The 20359-nt window shown below is 43.7% G+C and overlaps 1 protein-coding gene across 1 annotated transcript; it reads right to left on the reverse strand.

Moving 5' to 3' along the window:
- Positions 1-2702: 2702 nt before the first annotated feature.
- SLC16A3 (solute carrier family 16 member 3) lies at positions 2703-17079 on the reverse strand. Its single transcript, XM_065647737.1, has 5 exons — positions 16959-17079; positions 10335-10585; positions 9691-9834; positions 8540-9307; positions 2703-7237 (listed from the first exon to the last, which is right to left on the reverse strand). Exons 2-5 carry the CDS (start codon positions 10555-10557, stop codon positions 6951-6953), a joined length of 1422 nt encoding a protein of 473 aa, XP_065503809.1. The 5' UTR covers positions 10558-10585; positions 16959-17079; the 3' UTR covers positions 2703-6950.
- Positions 17080-20359: the final 3280 nt, after the last annotated feature.

The following is a 20359-nucleotide window of genomic DNA, read 5'->3' on the forward strand; positions in this document are numbered from 1 at the left end:
AAACATAAACATAATGGACAAATAGGCATGTGGAAAAAGGGGAGATTGTGCGTCACCCTGAAGTCTTAAGCCCTAGTCTACTGTGTCTTTGCTGTGACCAATCCAGGATACTTGGGGTGGGATATGGAACAGAACAGGAATTCATTTGGTACGTTATGCACTAGGAAGAAAATGTCTAGTCCTGATCTCATAGCCAGACAAAATATTTAGTTTATTTGCAGTCCTCAGCTTGGTTCAGAGCTGCAAGCTTTACAGGCACAAAGGCAATGCAGAGCTTCTGGTATTTCCCATCATCTGCAAGGGAAGGATAAACCAGTGATTCACAGTATTTTGAGGTCATACACAGATTGTTTCCTTAAAAGACCCCGAACAGCAAATGTTTCTCTGCTCTCACCGATAAGAAATTGTATGTTAGGCTTGTCTGACATTGTTAACCACTGGGTCTTACACCTCATTTTTTAGCATGACTGGAAAGTGGTTTGCTATTTAAGAATTTCAAATACTAAAATCTAGATGCACTTCTTCATTGGATTCAGAGTTTTCCAGTGAAAGGCTTTAAACCACTGAAACAGTTGTAGCTGGAGAGACAGAAGAGCAAGAGCTATCCTCATTTTTTATGGCTGTGAAGCATTCATCTAGGGATAGCAAGGACAGTTGCCAGGTGGAACGTTGCTGAGATGATGAAGCAGCTATTGAGATCAGTCGAGGAACGAAGAGTGTACAGCTAGAGGTAAGTAGCTTTTTACTCTGCATGCCCCTAACTTTCCTCACTTCCTTAGACAAATGCAGGACCGTTTATCACACAGACTGTCCCTCTAGCAGGAGACTTTTAGGAGCCCCAACTTTTGCATTAGATGCACCTTTTTCCTGCTGATGCAAAGATGAGGTCTATTCCAGAAGTGTTGAGAAAGCTGCTAAAATAACATATTCAAAAGCCATTGCTTCTCAAATGCAGTGCCTCTGCTGTTGTCAGAGTTGTTTACTCTTCAGATACTGGTGGGTCACCTTCCTTCGACAGGTCAAGCAGCGAGAACAGTAGCTGTGCGACTCGGGCCATGCCTGTTCTCCTCCTCAGTGAAAGGCCTCGGAGAGCACCAGAGGCAAAGAGAAACGCTGGTCTTCTGTCACAAGGGTGTGCTGACTGCACACTAATAAATTCTGTCCTTTCAGTCTACCTGGTAACACTTGTTCCTGTACCAGCGTACAGCTTGATCTGGCCAGCAGGGCAGCGGAGCATTTGACTACACCTCAGGTCTTACCCATTTAACTAAACTAGCATAAAAAAGGTAATCATATGTTTTTTAAAACATGGGGTTTTATGTAAACTAGACCTGCTATCTTTTCAGTGTAAATATAGAGAAACTTTTGAAGCTGAGCTTAGAGAGGTTTCTCCAAAATTTCTCAGAAGAGATACTTGGAATTAGGCACAAATAGGTATGAGCCTTCTAGATAGCAAAATGTTACGTTGTTCCATTGAAGAGACTGTAATTTTGATTCACTTGGGTTTAGCCTTGATATTATACCTTGAGGATCCAGTCTTAGCCGGGGTACCAAAGGATTAAAAAAAAACCACCACACCATAAATGTATTCTTAAACTGTTTTCTTAGGAGCTTTCAAGTTCTAAAGAGCATCACTTGACGATAAAGACAGCTTGCTGGCAGGTGGGTCGGTACTCAAAGTATTTGGGGCTTTTTAAGTCATAGGAGTTAATAATACTTTACCTGCAAACAAAACCTGAAGCCCTCTTCAGAGGACAAGAACAATAATTTCTACATGGAGCACCATAAAATTAATAGCTATTATTTAAAATCAGTTGATGCTTTAAAATAGTCTTCAGGATCATTTACAGCAGGAGCCCATTTCCATTTTGGAGTTGGCCAAACTATGAGTCATGGCAAAAGCTGTCCCCATGCCCACATCAAATTCTGTCTGCCTGTCAGCTGGTGGTCACTTATTTTCTCCTCTGTAAGCATTCTGCTTCTGTATAGCTATTTGAGCATGTGCAAATGAAGCCAAATTTCTAAATCTGGGTGTTAAAGTTATATTTTCTAAGCTTATTTCCCCACACCCACAGTTTTTGACAACCAAAGAAATATTTATTCACTACATTTGCAACAGTTTACTAGAAAAGCATAAAAAATTCTAAGTATAAATGTACACATCACATTAAAGTGCATTAACAACAAACAAAAAGTAATTTGCACAAAACTGGTGTACTCCCATAATCCTAGAGACAAGCGTGGCAGAGAGACACAGGCACGCATGCACGGGTCAGTACTTACCGCTGTAACAGGCGAGTTTGCGTTCTTCCGAAAGCCCTCTGTTTATGATTGTCTGCTGACGCTTTTCTTTGGGGCATAATGAAGGTGCATATGTCGAGTGTATTTTGGATTTTCATTTTGAAGTTCGATGTCTTGGTTAGGGCAATGTTTTCATTTCTTTTTAGAGAAAAATGTTACATTGTCTAACACACGTTTGTTTGGGTGGGTTTTATTATTAACAAGCATGAGATCCGTCCAGTCCTTCACATCATACCTTCATACCATCCCAACTCTCAACTTTAGGGCCTTGCTGTTCTAGCGGCAGGCACTGCTGAAGGCTTGCTGTAATGTATTTAAAATCTATAGAGATTGTCATTTTAAACAGAAAGCTGCATCACTTTAAGATTTTTTTCTTCTGCTGAGATCTTCTAGGATCCAAATAATTACAAGATATTTTATTCAGAAAATTTTAAAAAGCAAACTTATCTTTGTATAGGAGGAGGAGGATGAAAATAGTTTTAACTCTGCATTGCTCATTGTCTAGTAGACAGGCAAATTGTCTCTACTGGGTATTTTGCGTGTTTGATAAACATAGACTGATACATACATGTATTTGTGCACACACATACACCTCTTTATATATTCTCTGTGTTACAGGCATTTATACACATACCCTCTCCTTGCATTAGGAAATTAAGGGCCTAAGATCCATGACATGATCAAACATACAATATTTGAACCATAAATCCTATAGTACACAATTTATAGAATGTACAAAGATCTAAAAAGCTTTAAAAATTACGCTAGCCTGGACACTAAAAGACCATTAGTTTCAGAGAAATAATCTGCAAAACCTATCTTTCTACTGTTTTATAGTATTATACCTGGATTTTTTGCACTTGTGTTTCTCAATTGTTTCCCTTACAGACTTCTTAAATAGATTTCTGAACTATGTGGCTAAAGAAGGTACATTTGTTCCAAGAGTGTATGATGCAAGAGCAAATTATAATATGGTCTTTGTGATACTTGCATAATTGTTGTAGAATTACCTACCTTCCCTTTCCCCTTTTCTTCCCTTTTCTTTTTTCAAAGTACAAAATTGTAACCAGGTGAAGGTTGAACAAAGGTTCATCCAGGTAGATGTCACATGGAACTGTTCTGCTTGTGTCTCTTTAGCAAGGCTTCATGACTCTGACCATGCACATCCTCAACATTTATGAAAGAGCACATCTCACAAAGTGCCCATCTCAGTGGTGTTGAGATTAAAGAAATACTGTGCCAAAATACCTGGAGGGTTTTTAAAGTAATTCCTTTTAAATTTACAATAAGCAGAGTTAAATTAATTAGTGAGAAGCCAGGCTAGTCTTGCCAAGAGAAGGAGCCCCACCACAGTCCTCTGCTGCTATTTGTGAGTTACCAGCCAGTGTTCTGAGACAGTGCTGGGCACCCAAGGATTCACCGCCTTTTTTTTTTTTTCTACATCTCGGGATAGGAAGGAGGGTAAAGGGTAAAGACTTTTGTGGCCATGTCCATAGGAACAGTTGGGCCCATGGCTCAGCACAGCCTGGCGTACTGGCCCGCAGTTATCCAGGCCGAGGATCAGGCATGCACGGAGGTTTCCTTCCCATCAGTGTCATCAACCTCTTGCCAAGGAGACAAAGGCAGCTGGACAGGAGGAGGACTGGAGGGCTGGCACACGCCTGGATGTCACCCCTGAATGGGGCAGAATGGAAGCAGGGAGCGTAACTGGCTCCAGAACTCAAAGTATTCTCAAGCTTGACAGTTTCGACGTTGCTAAGAGATCTGCGTTAGGAGTTTCTCATCTCCGCGTTGGTGCGTGTTGTAAATAATGAAAATGGTAAAAGATTCTATAGCCTGTGTGAAACTGCTTAGCAAAGTAAATTCTAACCTTTATTTCTCAGTCAGTAAGTGTCCCGTGATCTGACCTCTCTCATGCAGTAAGCATCTCCTGCTCTCATGAATACTGCAATCCATCGGTAGGTCTGTGCTGAAAATAGCACAAGAGCGCTGCCAGCCCTACACAGTGTAGTTCATCTTTCAGCTGAGGAAAAGAACCTTGTATAGGCCAACGAGGCACTTTTTTGAACACTAGATTTACTTTAGAAATTAGGTATGGTGTCCTGTTGAAATGTGTTTCCCTTGTCTTAAGAACTTCCACTTCTGCCCCAGTCACATAAAATTGTCACACTTCATGTTTCCAGCTTAACTATAAAGGTATTATGTGTGGAAAATGAAACATAATCTGGAAAGTCAGTACGATAAGGCCAAATTTTCAAGATGTTAGAGTCTAGACAATTTGCAGAGCATGCAGAAACTTAAAATTGTGCCAAAACCTGGGGTCAAAGGAATAACCATTTACTTCTTTGATAACAGTATTGCATTACCTGGCAAAGAAATCTAGCGATCAAAACCCACAGTAAGGCAAAAATGGCTATTTGACAATCTGAATTCTCCTTTGAGAAGGTTTCTAGTTTTTGCTTTTTGAAATAGAACAGGGAACTCTAATCTGAAAGTTGTATCAGGCCTTCATGTATCATCTGAAGCAGTCTCCAGGGATATCATAAACTGATCTGTGGATTCCATTTCCCTCTTGCCCTTTCATACATGGCCTTCTGGAACTAGCAGTGTTGCATTCCAAGTACCGATTTAGTCTTTAGCAAACTGGAGCTAAGTTCAGCAACTTAAGTTCTTATAACTAGGACATGCCAGTGCAACTCCTGCGACAAAATTAATAAAAGGTTTTAAAGTAACACGCTATATGCAATATAAAAATAAACAGTTTATTCAGTGCAGAATCTATTTCTTTTTAAAATCACTCAAAAAAAAGTCACGATCCTAACTTTTCCACTTTGTGCAAGGTCATCCTAACAATGCAAAACCATTTTGAAGAAACTACCAGAATGGAAGCTGGTATCCAAGATGCTTCCATTAGGGAATGGCTCATGGTTGTAGCACTGTGTTGGATTTACTGTATGTTTCTGTTAAAATGCTCAAGTGTGAAACAACTAATGATGTTATTTTTAAAAGGGATACAGGGTTTTAAGGGATTACGGTCCTCTAGTTTTCAGTTATTAAACAGAACGATTTTGGCACCTGAAAGACAATATTCCTTTGCTACCAACAAGAAGACTGAATCTGGTATAATTAGTCTGCTTTGAAGACTTTTACTGAAGTCACAAAGCCTGGAGAGCTTTTTATATACATATCTGAAAGGTGGGTTGTAGTAACGTGATTTTTTTTTTAATAAAAGGTTGCATTTCTTGAATGTGTTTGGGTGAAAAAAAAATATATATATATAGAATGCCTCCTTTTCTATTCCGTGTCCTCACAATGAATCTTTTCCCTTTCTATGCTGCTTCAAATGTGCTGTCTCTGCCTCATCTCATCTGCTTCTTCTCCTTTGCCCGTACCCATGTCAGAGAAGATTTGAAGACCAGCCAGAGACTCCCTGTGGTGTTTGTGCAATGATTAGCAGAGCCGACCCCGTTCTTGATTGGTCCTTATGCATTGCTGTCAGAAACATGGTCAACAATTCTGTCATGTTTCCTCAGCCAGCAAGAATGGCACCTTGAACTTCCATGGATTAAGCAAAAGGATAGGGAAGTGGGGTAAATGGGGAAAGAAAAGCAAAAAAAAATCAAGTTCAAAACAAACAAAGGCATGCATGCACACAAAAAGGAAAAAAAAAAAAAACACACAACCAAACATGTTAAGACCTTCCTATATTGCTAACATTGCATTTTAAAGATGGCTAACATTTCAACATAATCCAGTCCCTTCCCTAAGTCTACCCACACTGATCCATACGTCATCTGGCAACTTATACTGTTTCTTTTATACACAAAATGGATGCTCAGGAAACTCCATTAAAGTTAATATCTCCTCCGTGTTACAATATTTTTCAGTGCTGCAGGGAAACTGTACTGAAAACCATATACGTAAATGTAGGCTAACTTTGCTCACAGTTTGTCAGGATCGATTCTGCTCGTTTTCTTTTCTTTTACTAATCCCTCAGAATACCGCTTGTGTGATCCACTGAGGACAGTATCTGTAATGTGCCTTTCCACGTACAGCATTTCCAGATGATAATTACAAAGATTACATGTTTAGACAAAACTCAGAAATACATTTGCATGAATCAAAGTAACAGATATAAAAATTAAATTAGGGCTGAGCCAATTAATCTAAAAAAGTAAGAAATTTTTAAAAACTAATGGAGACCTTTAAGTTCCTGAGATTTTTCTCCATCTCAAACTCTTTCCCTTTCACAAAGAACACAGGGAAATTATGTTTAGCCACACGATACAGTGATTTCACCAATATTGTCTGAAAACGTACATAGAATTCCACTTTTCGTAAAATATACTCTTCCTATATCTCTTCCAAGTGAGCAGTTTCTGGTGATGCATAGCAAGACTCTATTTTGTGTTTATAAAAGCTTTTTTGTTTACATAAAAATTATAACCACAATGCTCAACCTTTTACTGATAAAGTTAATTTTCCGATAAAAGGTTATCTAGCTAATCAGCTTCCAGAGAGACCTGATGAGCTGACTGGCCTCCATTTAATAAAGCAGATAGCCCAGCCCTAAACTAGTTCTATTTCTAAAATAAATAGTGTTGAAAAAAACTTTCTTTTCTAAATGCTTTGTTGGTCTCCTGTCGTGCTCACACACACGTTTCTGGGTTAGTTACAACTTCACCATTTTTTTCAGGCTCATCTTTCAGGAACTGCTCCACTTCAATAGAGTCCACCTTAGCATCTTCAGGAGTTTTGTCTTCAGATTTGTTTAATTCCTCTCTTTCTGCTGCTGCTTCTTTAGTCTGTGGTTCATCTGATCTTTTCTTGATGCAGAAGAAATTTCCCAAAGCCAATACAAGTGCTGAGGTGGTAACTTCAATTCCAGCAATAATAAAAACAAACATGTACCTCCCTGTTGCATCCAAGAGTTTTCCTGGAAAATACAACATTCCAGGTAATTAACAAAAGTGATTATCTTGCATTGAATTTTTCCTGCTTTTTTTAAACATTTAAATGATTCCCGTCTAGAAGTACCATGACTATCTCAGCAAGTTTTTTTTAAATAGCTTTCTAGCAAGTTTATAACAAAATATTTCTCCATTATTTCATTTCAGTTTAACATTCACCAACATTACATCACATCCTGAAACACATACTCCTGTGTACACACAGAGTCAAGCAATTCAACCAGTCTAGCCTTCATATGCAAGAGATGAGACAAATGCCAAGTATTTCAGATCACGGTGCGCATCCATGGCCGGGATCGCTACCATCAGCTTCCTCTGGCTCCCAATCGCATTTCCTTTCCTACGTGGGCAGTGCGCTGTCTGCTTTGAATGCAAATCTTATTTAACTGTCAGTCTGGAGTAACTGACTGATTCTCATGCTTTAGTCAAGCTAAATTTTCACAGGACTTGGTGGAGGTGAAAGAACAGGAGGGAGAATGTGAAGGAAGTGGTGCAGAGCACTGTTTTTCCATTATGGGTTCTGTCATAATTAAGATACTTGATGCTTTTCAGTGTCTGGTATAAACAGTAAACATTTTATGGCAGTCAATTGGCAGGGTTTGGATGTTTGTTTGTTTTCAGTTCAGAGCCTGTAAAATTTCTGTTCTTTGACTAGTCATTTATTTGCAATTCTGAATTCAAATTAATGAATTCGAATATTTTTAACGTCCCCTTATCTTGGAGTTGTGAGATGTGCAGAAGCAGCCTACCTTCCTTAAAACAGTCCAGTTTTATAATCCTCCTTGTAAGATTTTTTTTTTTCCTCCTTCTTCTGACATTTTCTTTACTCCTCCAAATCTACCACGGGTATAGAGAATCTATCCTACTACTTTCCAAAGAAAATTGACAGGTTTCATAATCAGAATCCCAACTACAAAGAGTTCTGACCTTTATTAAAGTTATTCGCTCTGTGTGTGTAAAACTCATCTCATACAATATTAGCCATCTACTCATAAGAGGTGCAGTGTAGGTTTTCGGTGGAGAAGGAGCAGCATCTCCAGATGGCAATTCAACCCATCCTGAAATAGATCCAAGAAGGAAAAGATTCATCCCGCCCTGTCTTGGACTATTTCAGATTGTAACTGCAGAAAGTCATTGAAGCATGTGCGACACAAGCACAATATGCACTTCTTGAGTGTTGTCTTTTTTCTCTGACCCCTTATCATATAATTTGTGTAAATGGATGCAAAGCAAATGATTTTGAATTCTGAAATGAATGGAATACTTACCCGCCGATGGTGGACCGATTAGAACAGCCATAGCTTCGGCCAGGAGCACTAAACCGATGGCACTGGAAAACTTCTGAGTACCAACAATAGCCATGAGAACTTCAAACTGAAGAGCACCTACCATTCCATAAGAAATGCCAAAGAAAATGCAAAAGACCACCAGGCCACCATAGTCAACAGACATGGAACCCATGAGATCTGTAAAGCCATTGAAAATCATAGCAAAACTGAAGAGGTAGACACAGCGGGGTCTAACCCACTTAAGACCAGCTACCATTCCACAAACAGGCCGAGCAAAGATATCGATGAATCCCAGAATAGTCAGAAGAAAAGCTGCTTTGGTGTCTTGATTCCCTAAATCCTTGGCATAACTCACAACAAAAACTGGGGGAACGAAGAGGCCAAGCACCATTATAGATGCTGCTAGTGTGTAGATTATAAAACCACCATCTTTAAACACGCTGAAATCCAGAAGTTTTTTCTTCGCTTTCTTCTCAGCTGGTTCTTTCGTAGCTTCTGACTTTTTGGGTGACTCCAAAGGTCTCATTAATGCCCCACATACACAGCAGTTGAGCAGCATCCCACCCAGTATAAGGAATCCTCCTCTCCAGCCGTACTCGTGCTGCAGGATCTGCCCCAGCGGAGAGAGCGCGCAGAGGAACACGGGGCTGCCCGCGGCAGACAGCCCGTTGGCCAAGGGCCGGCGTTTGTCAAAGTAGCGGTTTAACATGATGAGTGAAGGCTGAAAGTTCAGTGCCAGACCCAAACCTGTAACAGAGGGTATGTAAAAATTAATACTGGCCTACAATATCTCTATCAAAAAAATTCTAATTACAGTTTTTCTGATTCAAGATAGATTTATTTTAAATGGGCAAAAGAATTCTAAGATAACATTTCAAAAAGCAGTCCACCTCCATAATATTCTTGTACACTATGGTTACACTTCACTGATAACAGCAGTGGCTATGAAACATACCAGAAAAATTAATATTCATAAAAAATAAATGAGAGTTCAATTCCACATTTATCTGCCATCTTTATAAAAGCCCATCTCGATGATCCTGATGAATTAGATATTTGTCACTTAGACAAAACTTCAACGTAAAGCTAAGACTTCAGCAAGCTCATTTGCAACCATGCACGCTGCTTACCAGTGATCACTCCTGCGGTGAGATAGATCTGAACGATGCTCGTGCAAAATGAGGCAATCACCATCCCCATAGAGGCGAACAGGCCGCCCACCAGCATGACAGGGCGACAGCCAAAGCGGTTGACACACACACTACAGAGTGGACCTGGACAAGAAGAGCAAGTTACAATTGCTAGGATAAAACAATTTTGGCAATTTATTTTATGTCCGTTTGCATTTCTTCTTTGAGGGCCTTGGCAGTGTTAGGTTTACAGTTGGAGTCAATGATCTTAAAGCTCTTTTCCAACCTAAACGATTCTATGATTCTTTCCATACTTATTCCATACTGTCAGGCCAATCCAGTGTTCTTTCCTCTGCAGTCTTAGTCCTCTGCACACTTACTCTTTTTTGTCTTCGCAGTGCCATGCAATTTTTCTTTGTCATCATCTTCAGTAGCTACTGAGTTACAGAAATTTAATTTTGTATGCAAGCTGGATGTGCTTAAATAACTTTTGGATTTATGTGATAAATAGTAATTCTTGTTTGGAATGCCTTACTTGCACACAAGTAATGATATGCAATCATGAGTCATGCTGTAAATAGCTGTACGATTTACAAACACCATTGCATGACGCAATGCTGTTTCAAAAACAGAGAACCACCTACCTGTTCCATAAAGCATGGCCAACAGAATGGAGGAAATCCATGCAGTGTCACTATATCCAATGCCAAATTCCCGGATAAGTTCTTTAAAGAAGACGCTAACTGCCTTCGGAAAGGCATAGGAAAATCCTGTGATGATAAAACAGCCAAAAAGGACAGCCCAGCCCCAGCCTCCGTCGGGGGCTTTGACACCAGATGGACCATCATCAGCTACCACAGCTCCCATGACGAAGCTCAAGCGACAAGAGTGTTCCCTAAGAAACAAAAAGCAATTACAGTGTATAGACATTGGGACAAATACCTCACCAACATCATCTAACCAAAACAGGCAGAAATTGCACTGCAGTTAAAGTTACCAATAAGATCTGGGACTGTTTTAAATACAAATCTCATGCAGTGCTATTTTAACTATTCCTCGTTTGGGTTTTGTCCTTAAAAAACTTGCAAAAAATACATTAAAATGAGATGCAGACAGTTGGTTTTAAATGAGCATGCCCTCACAGCTCTCCAAAAGTCAAACCAGGATTTCAGACAAATCACTGTGTCATAGAAAAACTGAATCCATTACAGCAGTTCAAGGGTGTATTTGACTTTCACAAATATGTAATAATTACTACATTGAAGTCCGCAGGATTTTTGTTACAAGACCTTGTTACACGAAGCTCCTGGACTATTCACTTGGGAGACCTGGAGGCAAAATCCTGGTGCATCACAAGTATTCTGTGCAACTGTGGACAAATCACCCAGGCTTTTTGTTCCCTACTGAGGACAGCAACACAGCCCTGACGCACCAATATCTTGAAAAGACAGATGGATCCCTTTGAGCTTCCGATGAGCTATCAGTTTTCATGCACTGAGTAAGTACCTAAGCTACACTGCAATGAAAATATACACGCGCGGTTATTGCGGATGATGTTAGTAACTGCAGCGATGCGCAGTATCGCTGCCTGCCTGAAGCAATACTTTCCATTGTTTTTATTACATTATCAGTAAAATTTTTAAATATTTGATGAATCATGTTTCACATCTTCCGTATGCAGCCACGAGCACCTCTGCATCTAAAAAATAAAATATTTTATTGTGAGAATGTTATGTACCAGACAGTAATGCTGCAAAGTTTTAAAAGAGATACTGAGGTAAAAAAAAAGTGTCCCTGTATGTGAAAAGTGCAGGGAAGTATTGCATGACAGCAATTAGTTTTTTGTAGGGTCTGCATATTATGTGCCTTGAAAATGTTAAAGTGAGCTTCAAACAAGTTATACATTGAATCTTAACATGTACAGAAACTGACCTTTTCTGTAAAATGCAATTGATTACTCCTATTGGGTCAATGTTTCTCTACGATAGTACCTAAAAGAAGAGTGCAAGCACACTAAAGAACGCTTCTGCTTTCAGAGGTATTGGTCTGCATAGTGATTGTTGTGCATTGTGAATTATGTCGTTCTTGCAGCTCCATTTCAGAACCAGGCTATGTATGGCACAACAATCTAGTCGATGCAGACGTGTCTAGACAACAGAGCACCGAATACATGATTGTTGATAAGCCTGTATGAACGTACTTACTATGGCATTTGGACCAGCAGTCCTAGTTCTTGGAAGAAGCAACTTTATATACATGATGCAGAAATAAACCTGGCCATGACTATGGCTGTTCTATTAGCCCAGGCTGTACAAGGACAGTGAGCCTCCTACTACTGGCTTCACTTCTTGTTTTCTGGAAATCAAATATGAACAGAAAACAATTTTTTCTTAAGTCCGTACAACTAGAAACTAAAATAGCTAAACAAGAAGTGAAACAGAATGCCTCAATAAATCTAGACATCTAGGTACCTGCTGCTATTGACAGCAGTTTTGCAATGCACAGCTGGTTAGACTGGGCAATTTCTGCACCAGGCTTTGGGGCACTAAATTAAAGTCCTGAGATGCATGTCTGCCAACCCGCCTGTCACTGGTTTCTGTCCACCCTTCAAAACTGTTTTTCCCAGTAACTTCTGTATGATACAAGGTATAAAGCATTTTTCAAAAAAGGATTATTTTTTAAAGCAATAGCCACATAGCACGGAGTAGGTACACAAAGTGTAATCCCTCGTGATACTGGTAGCTCTGTAATATTGATAACAGGCAAAATGCTGATTCGAGTATCTCAGCTCAAGCGTGTAAAGAACAGAAGATGTAAAACTGAAGGAGTCAAGGGGCAGGAGGAATTCTCACTCCCACTACTTCCAAGTTGTCAGAACATTTCATTTGGAGTGAATGTTTAAAATGCTGGGGGAAAGGTGGTGCAGTTTTTAATTCTTTTGTATTAACCACCTCTAGTTGCAACACCAAGTAGGTAATACTACGTGAGCACGTTTTGTTGAAAAATACCCCTCGGCAGTTTATCCGGAACGCTCACGCAGCGCTGGGCAGGAACGTTCGGCCCCAGGAAGAGCTGGCTCGTGCCGCGCCCCGGCGGCGGGGACGGTCTCCTCTGAGCCCAGGGGCAATCTCTGCTGACCGGCAGTGCTGGGCCCGGACGCTGACCCGCACCCAAGCCATCCCAGGCGGCTTTTCAGACGAAGCGCCGTTAAAAGCCACTCGGCAGCACGGGGGCTCCTGCCGGGACAGAACCGCTCGGGCTCCCCGCGCTCCTGCAGGGGGCAGGAAGCCCCCGCGGCGCACGCGGCCGGACGAGCTGCGCTGCGCTCGAGCCGTGGGCGGGGCCGCTCCGCCGCACGCGCCAGCACCGAGCCCCGGAGCCGCCGGCAGGGGCCCAGGGCGGGGCCCGCTCGCGGCGGCCCCGCGTGACCCCGCCACTGTGACGCGCGGCCGCGCCGGCCAACCCAGCGGGGCGCGCGCGCCGCCGGCCGCCGCACTGAGACGTGTGGGACGTGACTGGGCGGATGGGCGGAGCGCCTACCGTAATTGCCGCAGGGGCAGCGCACGCGCTTCCCGCAAGCCGCGCGCCCGTCCCGCGCAGCGGCCGCGGTGCGCGGCCAGAAGAGGCGGAAGCGCCCTCGTCCTGGCCCGGCCGAGCACGCCAGCCTTTCGGAGACGTGCTTCGTTCCACCGGGCCTACGAGACTCACCAGCTCTGCGCACCCAGAGAGGAACGGTCTCTGAAGTGGTGTCGTGTTCTGCTGTGACGAACGAGCTAGACAGCAGATGTGGGGGAATCTGGCCTTTTCGTCACATCTGTTACCACATTTGGCTGAAAATCACCATCAACCAACATACTAGCCCTTCAAACACCATCCTTTTTAAGATCAGTCTACATATGCACAACTATATCAATCTTGTTCATCTGGTTTAATCCATCAGTAGTTCACATTAACACACCAAAATTAAAAGACCATCAACCAGAACTAAATGAACCTTGTATCTGCAGAAGATGCACTTCATTCCGCTCCCGTCATGCCGCTGCAGCGCGCCTTACTAGGCTAGGCTGGATTCACCTCCCTAAGAATCAAGAGGTAGTAAGGAGGTTCCTGTATGGAACGTGCAAACCAGAGTTACTGTTAGGAGAGGTGGGCTCATGGCTGGTTTGCACACGCAAAATTTTTACTTATACTTTGACTTAAATACTGGTATACTGCCAAAGCCTGCAAAGACAGCAGGCGGCTGTTGCAACAGCTTGCTTTGCTTTCTGCTTTTACTAGCCCAGCCCTGTTTAGAGGCAAAGGATTACATTTAACTGGCTGCAGCTCAGTTTCAGTATCACCATAACAGACATGATAGTATTGTCACTATTTATTCCAGATTCCTCCTATGATAAATGGGTTCTTGCTTTGGCAATGTGTAAAGCAAAGAGAGCAAATGTAGTTAAATCTGTGGCGCGTCATGCTTCTGAGATTATCCTCTTGTTGCCATAGAAACTAATACAGGCTCAGTTAGGAGGAATTATTAGGCGTTGTAGGTAGCACTGCGGGTGGTGTGTTTGGTGCGATGGTGCAGTGTATATAAAAGGAGAGCATTTGTATTATAAAAAGGAGCAGCTAGAAATGGCAAGAATCTAATATCAGTGTTTAGCCAGTATCCTTATAGGCCACGTAGCCATACTTTATGATCAGCAGTACGGCTAGGAAGAACATTTGTGAGCTATATAGGCTGGCCTATACAGCTTGAGAACTTCCCCTGAATTAGTTTATTTTAACTATGGCAGAAACCTTTAATAAACTTCCACGCAGGGAACCCAGTTCAGACTGGAATTCAGTCTGGAACTCTATTAGGCTGAGAACTGTACAATTACAAAATGAGGAAGATGGTCTAAGATGAGCAATGTAGAGATCGTCCTTCAGTTTCTTAGCTGTGGAACAAAGAGAAAAATGATTCTCTCTTCATAAGGTGTTGGGAGTATGGATACACTGAAAAGCATAGACTGCTCACTACTGTGTTAATAGGAGTCATAAACCTCCCATATTTGCCCAAGGGTATTAAAATCTAAGCAGACTAGACAAAAGATGACTGGCAGCGCTTTTAATCTTGAAATAAACACTTGCATAAATATTTTCTTTAATTACAGATCAACAGTAACTAACAGTTCAATCTTCTCAGGTACCACCTTTGAAACAAATATAGTAGTTCTATAACAATAGCATTATCGGCCTCCCTAGTTATTGTCTCTACATCATATGCCCCGCTTCTGGAGAAGTGGCCTTTTTTTCCTAAAGCCTATGGGGTTTTTTACACCACACCCATCATCCTAAGTGCATTAACATCAGCATCACAGAGGCACCTTGACCGGACAGCATACGTCCTTTCGTCTGTACAGATAAAGTGACAAACATGCCTTCAGTTGCACTTGAATTATTTGGCTGCTTTCTGTATGTTTTCAAAAACAGAAGTTGCAGAATCCGACCTTCAGCTGAATACTTATAAATCATTCTTCATGCCTCATGAAAATTAATTTCAGCCCTGCAGCTATGGTGGCTTTGCCATGTGTCAGAGCTTTAAAAAAAACCTCAGAAATTCTTGCCAACTGTTTATAGTAGTGTCCTTATTTAGTCTAGTATAAAACCAAAAGGTGACAGAGCCAGATAAATACTAATTAAGGGTCCAGTCCCATCACCACCTGGACATTCATGCTTATTTTTGCAGACTACCACGGAACTACCCTGATACATAAAGTGCTTACATGTATGCGCACCGTATCTCAAGCTAGTTTAGCACATGTAGGTGAATATAGTGGGAAAAGATCATCTGGCTAAGAGGTGTCATTTTACAAAATCACTGTGGACAGTGCAGCAGCGTAACATGGTGTCATGCATTGAGATATATGAATTCTCACATCTGTCACCATTCAAAATGTCACCTTAATATTTTTATAATTTACCTTGAGTTATAATTCCAACTGAAGCACAACAGGTGTACTGTACTAATAGATTCTGGTTTACATTTTTAAACCGCCGATTGCCACTCCTTAACAAACTACTGCTCCCTCTGAAATAAACATTGCAAAACCATACAAGACTTCACTGTGACATCCTAAGCTAAACGGCTTTCCAACTCATTTACCCAAAAAGCACGCAAACCTGCTGACCAAGAGTGCGTTTCCACCAACGGCTGCTAAGCGCTAACGGTTTGCGCCGGTGAGGAAGTTGTGTTGCTACAGTTCACCCTCACTTTTGGGCGCTTTTTCCTGCACAGAAATCAGGCAGGCAAAGGAAGAGAAGACCTTTCCATGTGGATTACGAGCAGTAGCACTAAAGGCTCTTTCCCAACAGACTCGGAGGGGCTGCGGGGGGAGCGGGTGGGAGAGCAATGGTGGCGATCGCGGCCACGGCGCCCGGGTCGCGGCCGCAGATGCTCGCGCAGCCTGAAGAGGCGATTCCGCGCCCGAGCGCCCCACGGAGCCACGGCCGAGGCTGCGGGCCGCGCTCAAGAGGGGACGGTCCCTCAGACCGCGTGTCGCTCGCTTTGGCGAATCTGAGCCGCCGCCGCTGTCACAAAGGGAACTCCGGAATTTACCTCCCGGGACTGGACACTGAAATGAAAGGTGAGCAGCAGCGAAGGGATCGCGGGGGCGGGGCAGGACGCAGAGACCCTCGTCGCCCGGCACCGGTCTGAAGCCCGCGATGGCGGGCACCGTACGTGGGGCCGGCGGCACCGCGCGCCCAGGCGGGACCCGGTCGCCAAAGGGGGAAGCTGGGGGCAGCGTTCTCTTGCAGCAGCCCAAGCGCGGCTCGGTCGCCAGCAGCGCTCCCCGCCTAGACTGCGCTGTCAGGCCGGCGGCGGCGGGGACGCTGGGCGACCCGCACGGCAGCGCCGGTTTCCCGAGGAAGACGCGCGCCTGCCTGGCCCCACGCGCGGGGAGAAACGCGGCGGGCGGCGGCTGCCCCGCCGCCCCACGTGAGGTGGAGCCCGGGGGGAAGGACAGTCCGCGTCGTGCCCCCCACCCCACCAGCCTTGGGGCGCAGTCTCTGGGCGAGGGGTGAAGCCGCGACTCCCCCGCCGCGCCCGCCCAAAGCTTCGGCCGCGCTAGAGCGCGTCCGCCGACCGGGGCAGCTCCACGCAGAGATGCGCCCTCGGACTCCCCGGCGCTCCGGGGCCGGCTCACCCGCCTCCGGACCACCCCGCGCTCCCCACGGCGTTCGCCCCGTGCGCCAGGCAAGCACCCCCAGCATCACGCACGACGGCCCCGCCTCAGTACCTGAGTCACGTCCCGCGCCCCAGCGTGCGGATGCCGGTGCTCGCGCCGGACCGCTGCCCGGTTCCCCGTGCGCCTGGACAGACGTGCGGCCGGACAGACCCGCCCAGCGCGGCTGCCGCGCGCTCCGCCCACGCCCCAGCGGGGGCGCCCCGGTTCTGGCGCCGCCACGTGACTCCTTCCCGCCGCTACAGGTTCGCCCGCGCAGGGGCGCGCGGGCGCGTGCGGTTCCGCGCACAAGGCGCCAACGCGACCTTTTCGCCCCTTGCGGAGCGGCCGGCGGGGCGGGACCGGACCGGACCCGACCCGACCCGACCCGACCCGACCCGACCCTGCCCGCGGGGAATGCTGCCCAGCTGCCAAAAGTGCAGGACCCGAGCAATGCACTTGCACGTACAAACTGGGTTCTGTAGCTGAGGTGTGTTCTGTGCTGCTCTTTCTGTTTTCCAGGGAATGAGCGTAGTTTCTTCATTGTCTTCTCATGCAAGAAAAACTCTAGATTAATAGGATCAAGAAATTGTGTTCTTGTCTATCAATCTATTTGTTCCACTGCTTAGACAAATCATGGCATACGTCATTAAATAACTTCTACTTAAAAAGGTAGTATTTTGATAACAGTATGAAATAACGAATCATGATCTGAAAAGTGAACAGTACATCTTGCAGGCAGACAGACAAAAACATTCAGTAAAAACAGCTATTTACAATGAGAAAGTTAAAACAAGAGTGAAATGTTCCAGGTTTGGAGAGGCCTGTCAGCAGGAGAGTCAGTCAGTGGGCTGTAATACAGCATAGAGCAGGACAGCCCTGGAGATCTATTTGTGTAGGCTGCAGAGAAGGTGGAAAGAGAAGGAAACAGGAAATACATTTGCTACCTTCAGCTTCCTGGACTACCACTGCTATAGTGTACCTGCAGTTCAATATCTGTTAAAAGCCAATTTTTTCCACTAACAACTTGAAGAAAAACACTTCTCCTAAAACTTGGTTCTTCTTCTCATGTTGCAATCTGAAGCAACGGAAAGACAAAACAAACAAGAGACTTCTATCCCAGCAGAATCAGAAGACTGGACTTGAAAAGACCCTTTGCATCCTACCCAGTCTGTCCATTTACCCTGAATTAGGGTTGTTGTACAAGGCAGCGCAGGCTCGCCTCTGCTGTGCGCACTCACCCATGAGCTTCTCTTGCTATCGCCAGTTACCATGTTCATGCTATAAACAGGGATTACTTACGACCAAAAAACTCTGAGGTGTATGAAGTGACTTAAAAAAAAAAAACAAAAAACGAAAGAAAACTTTCCCTACCCTGCATTGCCTTTCACTCAAACACATACATTTGCTTTATCTGCTTTTTTTTTTCCAAATGTGACTGTGCCTGAAATGATTTTTCAGAATACAAATCCAAAATTTTCATCCAAAGCACAGCACGAAGTCTAGTTTTATAGAGTTGAGATGTAAAGAAACAGACACTCACTACATTAATCACAAGTCAGTTCTGGAAGCCTAAACTTTCAAACTTCTTAAAAGAAGTCTTCCCCAAAAGGGAGGAATTTCATTCCAAATCTTTCTGAACTACTTCCTGATTTTGGAGGGAGAAAGGTGGAAAATCAGCCTGAAGAGAGTTTTAGAGCGGGGGAGAAGGAAGGGAGAGGCTCAGGAGGATGCTCCAACACAGGAGGTGTCAGGAGCCTGTGTGCATGAGCGGTCTCACCTTCACCACCTGCATCCCCGGAGGGGTTCGGGAGTGGGACTCGGCTTGGCACGACTCGGCATGGCTCAGCAAGTCTCGACTCGGCAAGGCTCGGCTCCGCACGGCTCGGCGAGACTCGGCGAGGCAAGGCAAGGCTCGGCGAGGCTCGGATCGGCAAGGCTGGGATCGGCTAGGCTCGGCACGACTCGCCGAGATAGGATGAGAAGAAGCCTCAAGTTGCACCAGGGGAGGTTTAGATTGGATATGAGGAAAAACTTCTTCCCGGAAAGGGCTGTTGGGCGTTGGAACAGGCTGCCCAGGGCAGTGGTGGAGTCACCATCCCTGGAGGGGTTTGAAAGACGTGTAGATGTGGTGCTAATGGACATGGATTAGTGGTGGACTTGGCAGTGTTGGGTTAACAGTCGGACTCGATGATCTCAAAGGTCTTTTCCAACCTAAATGATGATATGATTCCTACTACCTGTGTGGAGATACCCAGGGGCAGGGCTGTAACTAGAAGAGGATAAGTAGGATACAGTAATGTCTTGGGAAAGCTATGGTGTTGCACAGATTAGTAGCTTCCAATATTTTAGAAGTTACTTGCTGAAATCAGGTAATACAGAGGGGGAATCTGAAACTCTTTTCATGCCATAAAAATTTTTATCTTTTCCCTGTACATTATGTTTGCTTTGGCTTTTGAATCAGTTTTGCTGAAGTACCCATTTGTACCTGCTTAGGGATTCATTGCAATAATGTGCAAAGATGAGCAAGGCTGGGTGATTTGTTTTGAGTGCTCAGATTTCAAAAGTCTTTTGAGGCCAGATTTCACTCTTGTATTTTAAACCAGAGGTGACTCATATAAACAAATGAACTAAATTGCTTTAGTAATTGTAGTATTCTGAAATTATATGTAGATACACTTCATGTAGCTAAATGAAACTTGATTTTTTTCAAAAGTCAAATTATTAGTTCTGATTCTAATTTTCAGTAGTAGTTACTGATGGAAATAAACCTCTCCTTTTTCTAGATGACATGGGGTTAGGAAATACAGGTCTCTTCTGATGACCTAAGGAAAGATATATAAAAACTGCTGGTTGTATTTTCTTTAGATTAGTGTACTTGAGATATAATTCATTCAACACTCAGGTTTCTGAAAGGTCTCTCATCTGACAAAGCTGTTCCCATAATCCAGAAACAAGAAAAAAGAACATTGCAGGAAGCTTGCTTCATGACTTCCAGACAAGTGAGTCATCTAGAGTGACTAAGGGAAAATCACGCTTTACGTCCAGTTCATGTGTTACGTCATCCTCAGTCCCATGTAGACAGCCTAGTCTGGTTTACTTGATAGATACCTTTTTTAAATCATTAAATGCCTTGGTAGAAGAACTTGTGTATCTGTGCTGCGTGACCTCGTGTTTCAGTTGGTCTGAGCTTGTTCTACAAGCTTTTAAAAGTTTTCACACAATGCAGTGTGAGTTAGGAGAGAATAAGAAGTTTGTTCCATTTGCTCCCAGTCCCAAGAGCTGCACTTGAAATGAGCCAAGACTCTCCGTCCTGATCTGCACTAGGGAGAAATTGTTTTATACTAAACAGTCCGATAAACAAAATGTATAGGAAGACAACTAAACAAGAAAATGAGATTTGAGAGTATGAAACCAGTGTTAGCTGTGTTTTGGGAGCAGAGAGTGTTATTAAAAGAGGCTGGGGCTATGAAGGA

This window comes from Caloenas nicobarica, chromosome 18, assembly GCF_036013445.1.
Source record: "Caloenas nicobarica isolate bCalNic1 chromosome 18, bCalNic1.hap1, whole genome shotgun sequence".
In the NCBI taxonomy this organism is placed as follows: Eukaryota; Metazoa; Chordata; class Aves; order Columbiformes; family Columbidae; genus Caloenas; species Caloenas nicobarica.

What these genes read in the sequence shown, in the direction of transcription:
- SLC16A3 (XM_065647737.1), bottom strand. Translation starts at nt 10,557, where the DNA reads ATGGGAGCTGTGGTAGCTGATGATGGTCCATCTGGTGTCAAAGCCCCC. An exon ending in GGCCATGCTTTATGGAACAG is followed by an intron (nt 9,835 to 10,334) that starts GTAGGTGGTTCT and finishes CTTCTTGTCCAG; the next exon opens with GTCCACTCTGTAGTGTGTGT. An exon ending in CACCGCAGGAGTGATCACTG is followed by an intron (nt 9,308 to 9,690) that starts GTAAGCAGCGTG and finishes CCTCTGTTACAG; the next exon opens with GTTTGGGTCTGGCACTGAAC.